At 40.5% G+C, this 12,884-nt stretch overlaps 1 protein-coding gene across 1 annotated transcript in view; it reads left to right on the plus strand.

The window, feature by feature from the left end:
* The first annotated feature begins 4,219 nt into the window (after window positions 1-4,219).
* Window positions 4,220-12,884, plus strand: part of LOC106812449 (metalloendoproteinase 1-like) — a 9,510-nt gene continuing 845 nt past the window's right edge. The window contains exons 1-6 of the mRNA XM_014816334.1: window positions 4,220-4,787; window positions 5,506-5,576; window positions 6,111-6,364; window positions 7,752-7,863; window positions 11,209-11,380; window positions 11,939-12,197. Of these exons, the coding sequence (XP_014671820.1) occupies window positions 4,632-4,787; window positions 5,506-5,576; window positions 6,111-6,364; window positions 7,752-7,863; window positions 11,209-11,380; window positions 11,939-12,197 (1,024 nt within the window). The 5' untranslated portion in view covers window positions 4,220-4,631. The remainder of the gene's footprint in view (window positions 4,788-5,505; window positions 5,577-6,110; window positions 6,365-7,751; window positions 7,864-11,208; window positions 11,381-11,938; window positions 12,198-12,884) is intronic.

The following is a 12,884-nucleotide window of genomic DNA, read 5'->3' on the forward strand; positions in this document are numbered from 1 at the left end:
TCTACTCTCTCTACTCTCTCTCTACTCTCTACTACTCTCTCTCTCTCTCTCTCTCTCTCTCTCTCTCTCTCTCTCTCTCTCTCTCTCTCTCTCTCTCTCTCTCTCTCTCTCTCTCTCTCTCTCTCTCTCTCTCTCTCTCTCTCTCTCTCTCTCTCTCTCTCTCTCTCTCTCTCTCTCTCTCTCTCTCTCTCTATCTATCTCTTCTCAAACTAAACCATTACAATATGTCTCCTCCGTCACATTTTAGCTGAATTTCATTGATTTTACGCGTGTTTGTATTTGTGCACTATTTCTTCCGTTACAGTTAATTTTAGAACAAGGTGGTGGTTCATCTGTGCGCGTGCGGGGGGGGGGGGAGGCAAGCCACCACCAGGTCGCAGCACATGTGAAATGAGGTGAGAGGGCGCGGTCTTTCGATTCTGCAGTATGGCTTTCTCCTCAGCCTCGCAGTAATCCACCTGATAATGCTCATCCTTATACAAACTCATTCGAAAAGCGTGTTTAAGTTCAGCCCCAGCCATCTCTATTATGTACTCTTGATATGACTCATTAATCTGTATAAATATTACGAGGTGTGTGGTACCTATAAACGTCATATGGGGCGTCGGCTATATTTATACATGTAAAATAAGAACATAATTAAGTGAGATGAACACCAGGTATATCAATATTTGACATACTAGCGTCGCCCGCACATCGAGTAGTAGTTCTATACTATATATAATATAAAGAGCTAATAATACCTAGGTATTATTAGCTCTTGATACTATACTATATGTCCACTATGGGCAACTACATTTCCCGATTGTCAAATTTTCTGCATTTTCTGACCCTCATATCTCTTAATGTACCTAATAAGATAACCATCTTATCAATACGACATTTTAGTTAAATACTACGCTCCATTTCGAAAAAAATTTAAATGATGGCAACTAAGTAAAACGTTTTAAAGGTGAAACGTTAAGCACTCGATTCGAAATCTGACAAAAAAGATAAATAGAGCAGATATGACCTGAATCGTCATCGCTACGCTTATAAGAAGTTGCTCGAAGATGCCATTTTCGCGTGGCGCAATGCAATCAATCGAGGACGTCGGCGAAGCATTCTGACGTTCCGAGAGACGGGCGACAGACGACCAGACCTCGTGCTTTCTGCGCACGGCAAGTATCACGGCGACGGCGCACCGTTTGACAGCCCCGGTAACGTGCTCGCCCACGCAGCTCTTCTCTACGTGAGCGGTAGAGACGACGGCAAGGTACACATAGACCGAGATGAGCCCTGGCAGAGGGGCACCTTCGAAGGAAAGGTAATATCAGCACATGTTGTTGATATGAAACCATCAGATGCGTTGTGGTGTTAGTGCGAGCGTTTCCACTCGTTTAACTTTCCTTAAGTGACTGAACTGTGAAATGTTAGAACTGAGAACAACATCTAAATGAGAGATGATATACTCTATACTATATAAGTAAATTAATAAAAAGCAGTGATTACTGAATCATATCGTCCTTCTCATCGCATTTCCAGGTACTAAACTACACCATTCTGCACGAGGTCGGCCATTTGCTCGGGTTACAACACTCAAGAGTCTTTAATTCCGTCATGTTTCCGTTTATTGGGAAAAGGCATATTGGAAGGTCTCCCCACCGACTACATGCGACAGACGTGCGTCTCATTCGACGTAAATTTGGTAGGTTCGACTCGTTTATAGTTAATAAACTTGATTTCTGATTTATTCTATAGGCAGTTTAATTCTTCTTCTTCTTCTTCTTCTTCTTCTTCTTCTTCTTCTTCTTCTTCTTCTTCTTCTTCTTCTTCGTCTTCTTCTTCTTTTCATTATTATTATTATTATTATTATTATTATTATTATTATTATTATTATTACTTTATTATTAATATTATAATCATAACTATACGAAACGTCGTTTTTCTTAGGAATACGATGGTGCGATTCCGATAGAATTCCTGTTCGACCAAGGCTGGTTGATCGGCAAAGAATAAACCGAGAAAAACATAGTCGTGGATAACAATGACAAAGAAGTCTACGGTTGTCGGCAGGGTAACGGGCGCGTTAGTCACGCGCCGCCGGATATCGGGCGCACTACGATCAATGTGCCTTATACACATTTCAACACGTGAACGCGCCTGCGAGACAAAGGATAACGAGACGAACTAAGTACTGATTTATCAAGCAGATACTCTTTGACAGCTTTTACGAGAGAGGATTCACCTACTCTGTGCGCAGCGCCGATCAGTTGGAATGTGAGCGGTGCCAAACACGTAGCTTATTCGATATAGGTTACACGAACGTAAGCAACACCCATGACACAATAGACCCACAACTATAATGAGGTTTTCTCCTGAATTCGTTATTAACATTTTGGGATCGTGCATCATGTGTACGCAGGCTAGAATGTTCACACGTACGGTAATATGGCCGTGCGGAGGAGATATATCTATAACTGGTTGGCGATACGTACGGTTATGTAAGAGTGATCCCTTCGTCTTAATCTGGAGTTGGTATGCGGTCACTCAGTTCAGATTCCGGTCAAGAGGTTCATGTCTCAGTCAAACACGTTGCGTGGATTCCCACCCAAAATATGACATGCGGAACATATCTGCGCATGATCAACATGACCACTGCGTAACATCCGGATAGACTGAATTTATCATTTATAAATTTTATACACATTAATTATTCTCGAGTTAATAAATTAATATGTTACACGAGAGCACTATACTCTATACTATACGCATGCGATATACTATTTGCGTCAGATGTAGGCATCATTTACTATGATACATTGCTTAAAATCATTGCTCAGTACAAAACTAGTCAGACTAGTATTATTATGTTGTAATGTGAGTATTATGAATAGTTGGCCTATATCCTTCAAAATTTAGTGATTTTGCAAAATGGGATGGATCGTGTATGTAAGTATGACTGACTGGAACAGTGTACTTTTATAGATAACAGCTTAAATATCTGTGACCTACAGGCAGACATATGCTGGAATAAAACGACAATAGTGTTTGCAAATAAAACGTGATTCCGAAAAATACCGTCGCTTTAGCATTGTATGCCATTATATAGTTTATTATTTATAGATTTTATATTAGAAACCTTGGTGCACTTAGGTCAAATTTCAGAGGGCCGTAAAATAAAATATACATGTTTATGTAGCTATACGAGGTATGCAACTTTAGACATGTAATTGACGCGCATTATTTCATATACATCGTCGGGAGTAATCAATGCGCTGATTAGTAATAATTACAATTGTAATTGTAAGCGTACTTGTTTTCTATTGATGTACTATTACGGGACATATTACAAAAGCCATACTGCTTTCCTATCGGACGTAGAAACGTACTGATGCGCTTGTATATACGCGTGTCAAGTAAACAAAAACGACGTTTTATACGTTCACAATTATGCCAGTATTATCGAGATCTGGCCGTTGGAGCTTAGCTCGGGCAGTCACAGCCAGTCGTTTTTTAAGATGTTATTATGTCGATGGGCCAGCGAGGATTGATCACTGATATTTACACAGGACACGTGCGTGACTGTCTGCTTAACGCAATCGTGTCACTTTCTACTCGGCAAACAAAAGTAACGCTCATCTTAATGATTAAGGTCAAGATGATTGGAAGCAACACCGGCGTAATACATTCGACAAATACCTAAGTTAACGAGTATAGGTTACGAAAGCGACAGTCCGCGAATGCGAAGTACAGACGATAACTTTTATACATGATTTTCTTTATATATCGCGTCTTATATAAACGAAACGGACCTTTATATACATGCGCCCTGAAAGCTTATCGTAAAATCCTGTATGAATGCATATATATATATATATATAATACAAAATAATAACAAAATAATTACTGTCAAAACATAGCTAAAAAAAAATCTCGATGCCACGCATCGTTTTTGTTGCAGACACGCGTTTGCCCTGGTAATTTTCTCCTGACAGGCTTATTTGCTCAGTATTCACCTATATGCAAATAAATTTCTCCGTTTTACTGAAAGAAAGGCTTGATGTTTCCGAGCAAAGCGAAACACGCGGGCAATTACCGCGCGCGTTTAAAATCGGTGCTAAATGACGCTGTAGCGCACTCACGGACGAGTTGCTGGGCCGCGTTACAATTGGCTGGCTGCAACTTTCTAAGTGGGTTAGCAGTTCAGCTCATCCGTTCACTCTGGCTGACAGTTGTTGCCCTCGAGTCACATGCTTGTCCAGCCGCCAGCACTCGCATGCAACGCACACGTGAGCGTCACCATCCAAGGGATTCGAATGCTAATCTGTGAACGACGAATGATACTTATAGTTGTGCAATGCATTGACCATATCTACACACGAGATAACCATAACATCAGCGAGTCTGACGGCCGGGTGCGCTGCGAAGCGAACTTTGCGATGGTGGATCACGTTGATTAGATATATTTTGGCGATGCGATAGTACTATTATTATAGAGAGACGCAGTCATATTCCATGGCTATAGGATTACGTACACGGTACACGGCATTAGCTTATCAATACGGGTATCATCCTCGCTGCTAAACCATTTGCGTATGTGCGTAAAATATTGTCAACAGTCACACTCGAGTGTATAATCCCACGAAAAAATGTGCTTCATATATGCGAGGACGCCGCTTGTGCTTATTGTGGTATTAACCGCATTACACGGTGAACATATAACCAACGTTAATACTATGCCCGTGTATCGAAAGACAGCAGAGCATCTATTCGGCGTAGGACACGGAGCTGAAAGGTTTCTAATCGTAAGTACTTCTAGTCGTAAGTAATAAATGTTATTGCTGATATAGCGTGCATTTAATCGATTCTATAATGCAACTTCAATCTATCGCCGTTTGCGTGTATAATATCAGTTTTAATTAAATATGCCTGCTTTAGAATGTCGATATGACAAAAATGTGTTGGTTAAGACATAGCATGCAATTACCGTGAATATATATATATATATATATATAATATTGGCGGATTACATAACGTGGTATATAGTAACAATAATGTTTGGACATGATTTATATATGTCATGTAACTTAGACGCACACAGCAGGCTTACGTTGACCTTTATGTTACCGCTTATAAAAATGCGATGCACGCTTGCCACATAGGGAAGTACGTTTTTTATAACAGTTCAAATAACTTTAATGCGTGTCACTTGAATCCTTAAACTGGTTTTTATATGAAGCATGCGAGCATTACTCCCCATGCAGGTCACGCGTGTTTGACCGGAGTAGCCAATATTTTTGTGATGATTCACTAAATAAAAATAATATAATATTAGATATGTTCAAATGGTATACTACTTAAAACACTTGTTGTTCCTCTTACTATTTCGTTATCTTATTCCTTCATCTAAAGATGTTAAACCAAGGATTACTTACTTATTCCAAGGAAGCACGTCCGAGTTGATTTGTGGAGTGCGTTGTAACGCAATAGCAGACTTTCAATGCACATTTCCGCTCGTTACAGAATGAACTCAACGCAAAGCGCTACTTGCGGACATTCCGGCCGTCTGCCCGTCATGTGTACCAGTCGCTCAGGTAAACGATTATAGAACAGGCATTTTAACCGCACGTTGGTCTGCCGCGACAGTGAACATACACGAACGGGCGCAGTATTGAAGAACCCAAATACTATAACAACTGCATGCGAGCGGCACACTTCCATTGGCATTATGCACAGTGACAGTTCTTACTCACTTGGGTGTTCCGGTCGTGGAGAAACGAGTTCTGCGTTTTACGGAGGTGGCAAGCAAATTAACTAGATGCAACGATGTGTTTGTAACCGCGTTTACACGCAGTGAAATTTTCCGGGTTATGCATTCATACCCGGTGAAGATAGTATCGATGTAGCATAACTTATATTAAACCAGCGTAAACGAGAGCAACGAATACGTCGCTGCTATCTTATTAGAATCGTAACGCGAAACAAGAATATAATTGTTACGGCTAAATAGCAGTTGACATTCCTACACGGGGCAAAATCACACACTAGCTTCACTGGATTGGGAAAGATGTTGCGATTGTTAGGTTTCAAATGCATACCGCTGCACAATAGTATTTTCGTTCTTACAGGGCTTACCAAAACGACAACGACCTTCCCGCGACGGGACGTTTCGACCAAAAAACTCAGGAAAGTATGCACGAGTATAAGTGTGGGGACAAAGGTATAAGCAGCACGAGCAAGGACGAATTCGACGACTACGACTATATCGACGACTACCAGCTTAGATTTAAACGAGAGATCAACGAATACAGCGATAACGTCACTTATAGTAACAACTCAACAGTCGATGAAGCCAATCTCGAGCAAGAAATCGGAAAGAGCAGTAAGTAAATATAGCTCTCTCGTTCCCTTGCTTATCGCTTCAGATCGTAGTGTTCGAATGGATTTTCAAAGTTTTTGTTGTGTTCATAGAAGGGATTAAGATCTTGACTCGTTCTACTGTGTTCTAATTCTAGGCCACACTAATTACACATACCGGTATAGACCCGTGAAAGCTCGTAGTAAACGCAGCGGTGTGTGAAGCGATATATTCGCATGACGGAACACTATTTGCAGCCTATTTATATAGTCAATTCTATACCAAATTTGAGAAAGCGACAAATAATGGTACACACGTGACTCGTTACGGTAACGCAACAAAGATTTGTCCCAAATTCTATCATTTAAGCATTGTCATGGCTGCAAACGTTTCTCGCAAAACTAGAGCGTTGTGCATAGCCGAGACAAATATGTGAGTGCTTTGCACGAGGATCTTTTATTTATAGTAACGTGACGTTGTACGCTTATTATAATATCAGGAGTACGTGCATTAGAGACTCTAATCTTATATGGTGCAACAGACAGTGGCGTAGCTAGGATTTTTCCAGCGGGGGGCACTGGGGGGCCTTACATTTTCGTGGGGGGGGGCACAATATATAACTCTTTCTTTGTATTTATTACTGTTCTAACGGCATGTTTTCAATTCAATTTTTTTTTTATCAAGCATGACTTTTTATGTGGGGGGCGCACCTGGGGGGCACAGCAAATTTGTGGGGCACGTCGCCCCCCAGGCCCCCCGTAGCTACGCCCCTGGCAACAGAGTATTAGAGGTGTCATAATATAGATGACACTCCTGATAATATTACACATACACACATGCCAGCGCGCGCAAGCAGCATATATATATTCTATTCTATGATATTATACAATGCACCAGAAAGAAGCAATACAATATGGGCGGATTTTATACATTATATGATATGATATATTATTGAGATATTCTTACCAGATATCATCTGTCGTAAATGCATTTTCCGTACTTCCTTCATCACGCGGCCGGTTTTTGTGCAACTTGGCATGAAATATCACATCAAACCCATGTATAAATCTCTAATCTGCCGCGGCTAGGCAATTTTTATAGGTTAGTGACAAATGAGAGGCTTGCACAAGTAAAAAGTACGGCACGCAAACTTACTGGCTGCATATGCTAATCGCCTGCAAGTCATATATCGCCTGATACCTGCTGATTCTGAAACTCTTTTCAACGCTAGTGAGCCAATACTTGATAACAATTCGTACGCGCATGCTGCACATTAACGTTTTGAGGAAAAAATAACTGCCGTTAAAATTTTCTTCGCTCAAAGCATTAGAATTAATTGAGTCTGTAATCACTGCACATGAAAGTTACGGCTCTGTGCGTGTATATAATGTCTGATATCTGACTGTTATAGAGAGAGCAGCGGATCCTTATGACAACAGTCGATGGTGGTTTATATGTGATTTGTTGTGGGAAACGAAAAACCAGGAGGATACTCAACATACCGTTAGCTACTTGGAAACAAGGTAATCCCTCGTGTAATACAAATTAAACTACATCTGCGTGTTGAACTAGTGGACAAATATTTACTGCGCAATATATGTAATTATTGGCTTCATATTTCTTCACACGTTAATTGTTCAGTAATAAATAATAATAGTAATTAGTCATGCGCCACATAATCACTCCTTTTATGCAACATCATATTATATAAAAGATGTTCATATAGCATATTATGCTACATCGTCTTATATGATCAGATTTTCTCATAGCATATCATGCTACATAGTCTTATATGATCAGATTTTCTCATAGCCTTTCATGCTACATCGTCGAGTATTCTCATTATCAGCATTCATCAAGCAGGTATTCTCATGAAACATCGTGTTACATAATTAGGTTCACCATTAGTGCAACACGCTACGTAATCGAGTACTCGTCCTAAGATACAGGTGGCGCTAGATGTTAGCTTTCGATCATCACATGTTGTATAGTTATTTGACACCACCACGCCATGTGTCGTCTTCAGAGTGTGAGTCATTTTATCAGCACATTGCGTACACCAGCACTCCGAGCTCCTGTTATTCACATCATATGCATGTTGGTTTTCTCTTTACGGGGAAAGCTCGGAATATTAAGCATCCCACTATTGCACCATGCACGAGCACATGCGCGTCAATTACAAATAGACTCAATTACCGACATCTACCGACAATATCGTACAAGGAAACATAGACATATGTACCAACTATCGTACCTAACAATTCTAAACCTATTTTACGTTTGACATCGAATAGGATATAGCACGCCCTACAACTTAAAAGTCGATTAATTAACGTCAAAATTTAAACAGCCAATTATTTGAAGTCAGAGGAACCACCTTTACATGAAAAAATAGGGAGTCCCTCCTAGAAGGGGTACACGGTCCCTTGATTCCTTAATGTTTATGCATTTTCTCCTTTGTTCCCCATTAATAAAATAACTTGTTCTCGAAAACGTTTTGGTTACTGTTCTATAGCACACACACAGGCACGCACGCACACACACAGGCACATGCACTTGGAGCATTTCAATACAATATAATGCTAAATAAATACGAAATCTATTTACTACCAAAGTCTTAATGTTTCTTTACTCTCTTTCACCTATTATTGCCGACAAGCCGTGCTGCAAATGCTCCAGCCACTGCAACACACGCCCACCACACGCACGCTGCTGCACGCTACTGCACACTTACACATAGATATAGAGTGTGCATAATAATAGGTGAAAGAGAGTAAAGAAACATTAAGACTTTGGTAGTAAATAGATTTTGTATTTATTTAGCATGCTCCAAGTGTCTGTGCACACAGGCACACACGCAGGCACACACGCAGGCACGCACGCAGGCACATATGCAGGCACACACGCAGGCACGATATTTCAACCAATCATCCAAATGCTATTCAACCCCTTCAGTAGTAGTAATAAGTAATAAACTTGAGTTTAATATACATGCGCGTACATGGTTAAACGTGAAATACCTATAAAGCGTTCAACAAATGCATGGCTATACGTTTGTAAAAAAAACGCTGTTTAGAGTTGATAATCATTTCATGCTAGATCCTAAAAAAATACCACTATAATGAAACTTTCATCTACGGCATTTTTGTTCGACCAACGTATAATTACTACAAAAAATGATAATTTAGTAAACGAACCTAAACTTTTATGGAACCAAATTTCACAACCTTATTTTAAATGTTACGTAGTGGTTAATAAAAAGTTTTAGGCAAACGTTTGTTAAGAACCGACATGTTACGTTACTATCAACGTTTAGTGAACGTTAATAAAACAATTTTGGCAAACGTTTCTCAATAACTTAAATATAACCTTATTACAAACGTTTTACTAATCGTAATAAAACGTTTTTAACAAACGCTATTAAATAACATAAATTTAAATAAGCAGTTCATGTTGCATTTAGTCTGTCTTCTTTGTTGGTTTTTGTGCATTCTATATATATAAAGTTGTTCAGTCGATTGTGTTCGCGCATAACTAGAAAATTCCGCAGCCTAGAAGAAAACTAAATATATTTTCAGAATCAGCACGTCTGGGAGATGGTTCTGGCTCAAACAAAAGTTAAAAATTTATAAAAATTTTATTCATCAATAGATGGCGTACAGATTATAGCATTATACATCACAAACATGTGAATCCATGGTGCATAACCATAACGGCTCAGTAGCCGAATGCATACAGCATCGGATTCCTAAACCATTGATTCTGGGTTCGAATCCCACCTCTTACGGTAATAAACAGTTCAATTTGCAAAGTCCACTCTCACTCTCTACCCCTCCTACTATTAACCTTAGAACCAACGACCCGTAGGACCAACGACCCGTAAGATTATAGACCAGTACCCAATATTTTCATCTTGTGTTCCCACGATCCCGAAAATTATTTTCCAGTTTCTTTAATCCCCAAAAATATTTACCACTGTTCCCATATTTGTTTGGTATAGTAGAACCTCGCTAAATTGAACTCCCAAAGGAAGCAAAAAATGGTGACGCTTGAGTGAAAAGGACCTATAATTGTGGACCCTAATCGTCCCTACAGCACACGATGTTGAAATGACCCTGAAATACTTCAAAGTTTATTGTAAACAGTCTCAGAAAACTGTGAAAAAAATCGCAAAGATGATAAATTTGAGTTCCTTTGTTCCCAAAAATCTAATCAGCAGTTCCCTTGTTCTCTGAAAATAATTCGACAATATCCCCTGTTCGCGGAAAGTTAATGCTCTTGTTCTCTTGTTCCATAAAACCCTTGGGATGGGCGTAATAGGGTTGACAGTATATACAAGCTGGGATTTGCTTTATCACAATAATTGTTCGAATGAACTCAGATTGCCCTCTAGGATCTTAGCCAGTTTTATTAATCTTCTGAATCCCTCTCTAAAAAGCCTGGAGAATATGATGTGTCTTCAGATACCTAAATCTCTTCCACTTTCAGCTCTGCTAGATGTGATTATGCCTACACATATGGTGTCATTTCTGTATGCTGTTGTCGGTAGCTGTCAGTAGTTGTCGGTATAGTTATCGGCGTAGTAACAATCAGTAGCTTTTGGTGGCGTTCAGTGCGTAGTATATGACTATGCACATCTCACGATTCATCACTATAATCGTTTTTCCTCAAAGTTCTCGATCATTATCATTAGTTTTTTCTTCTTCTAAGAGTCGTGGGTTCATGTCCTATATATATAACAATAAACGCGTCGCGACCTGTTCGGAATTTTTCCCAGCCATTTTGTGGAATTTTTAATCCCTGTAGCTGTTCTATTTGCTAACACTCCCGAGCGCGGTTATAATCTGTGCGTTTCTTGTATTCGTTAGAGCTTTGTTCAGATCAGCATTGCGGACTTGGCTGCGCGCAGTGAATTACAATAGGCGTAAGAGTATTCTCACGATAACGGAGAACAGAAACTCGGGGAGGAAGGCAGATGTTAGCATCAGCTTCAAGCAGAGAATTCATGGCGATGGGAATCCATTTGATGGGAAAGGAAAGGTAATACGTACACGCATGCACGCACGCACGCGCGAACACACGCACGACCGCACACATGCACGCAAGAGCGCACATGCGCGCGCACACACACACACACACACACACACACACACACACACACACACACACACACACACACACACACACACACACACACACACACACACACACACACACACACACACACACACACACACCACACACACACACACACACCGCACACACACACACACACACACACACACACACACACACACACGCACACACGTACACATACACGCACAAGCGGTCGCACACATGCACACACGTGCGTACGCATGCTCAGAAGCATATTATACACACACATTTTACACTCGCGTACATGCACGCACTAATTCAACTTTAACCTACTTCGTCTTAGGTGTAATTAGTTCTTTTGACAGAAAACCCTTATAGAAAATCAAACTAAAATTTATTCTGGAATGAATTCGATCAATAACCCCGACTCCTCACTCAAAAATGCTCTTTCTTAGTAGCAATATAACTGCCCGATAACTGCACGCTTATCTTTGTCTGCAGGTGCTCGCGCACGCCTTTCTGCCATTTATCAGTGGTAAATGGGATGGCGAGCTTCATTTAGACAACGAAGAGGACTGGGACTTGCAAACATTAGAAGGTCGACTTATGAGCTATGTGATTCTGCATGAGACCGGCCATCTGTTTGGACTAAAGCATTCTAAAGACTTCAACGCAGTTATGTATCCATACATCGGCAGAAGACACGCCGGATTGAGGAGCTTACGGAACGACGATATACAGAAGATACGGGATAAATATCGTATGTAAAACGCGAGTTGATACATATCTGATTGACAAGAATATTAAGCCGTGAATAGACTAGACTGCAGGATTTAATCCTGCATCGGCGTAATTCAGACCGGACCGTGCTAAATCTCTATGCGTAAACACAAATTACTAGACCGATTAAGATATTTAGCTTTTCCTCGCTTTTCCTTCGAATGACGATCATAACTCGAGCTGAGTATTTTCGCTTAATGCAGGACATTCCGCTCTCAGTTGATCCTTCTAATTCATCTGACCAGGCGGATTATGTCATTTTTAGCTCGTCGTCGTCCCAGTAATATACTTGAATGTATATATTGCGCTTGAAAAACACAGCGGAATTTTTGTCCGGGCCGTGTACGGGATATTAGTGTTGAAGAATGACACGTATAGCTGGTATCACATTTTAAACGCGGGCATCGTTGCTGCGTTTGCTGTGCGAATGTGAATGTGTGCGTGCGCGCATGTTTGTGTGTGTGTGTGTGTGTGTGTGTGTGTGTGTGTGTGTGTGTGTGTGTGTGTGTGTGTGTGTGTGTGTGTGTGTGTGTGTGTGTGTGTGTGTGTGTGTGTGTGTGTGTAGAGAGAGAGAGAGAGAGAGAGAGAGAGAGAGAGAGAGAGAGAGAGAGAGAGAGAGAGAGAGAGAGAGAGAGAGAGAGAGAGAGAGAGAGAGAGAGAGAGAGAG

This window comes from Priapulus caudatus, unplaced genomic scaffold (assembly GCF_000485595.1).
Source record: "Priapulus caudatus unplaced genomic scaffold, Priapulus_caudatus-5.0.1 Scaffold650, whole genome shotgun sequence".
Lineage (NCBI taxonomy): Eukaryota > Metazoa > Priapulida > Priapulimorpha > Priapulimorphida > Priapulidae > Priapulus > Priapulus caudatus.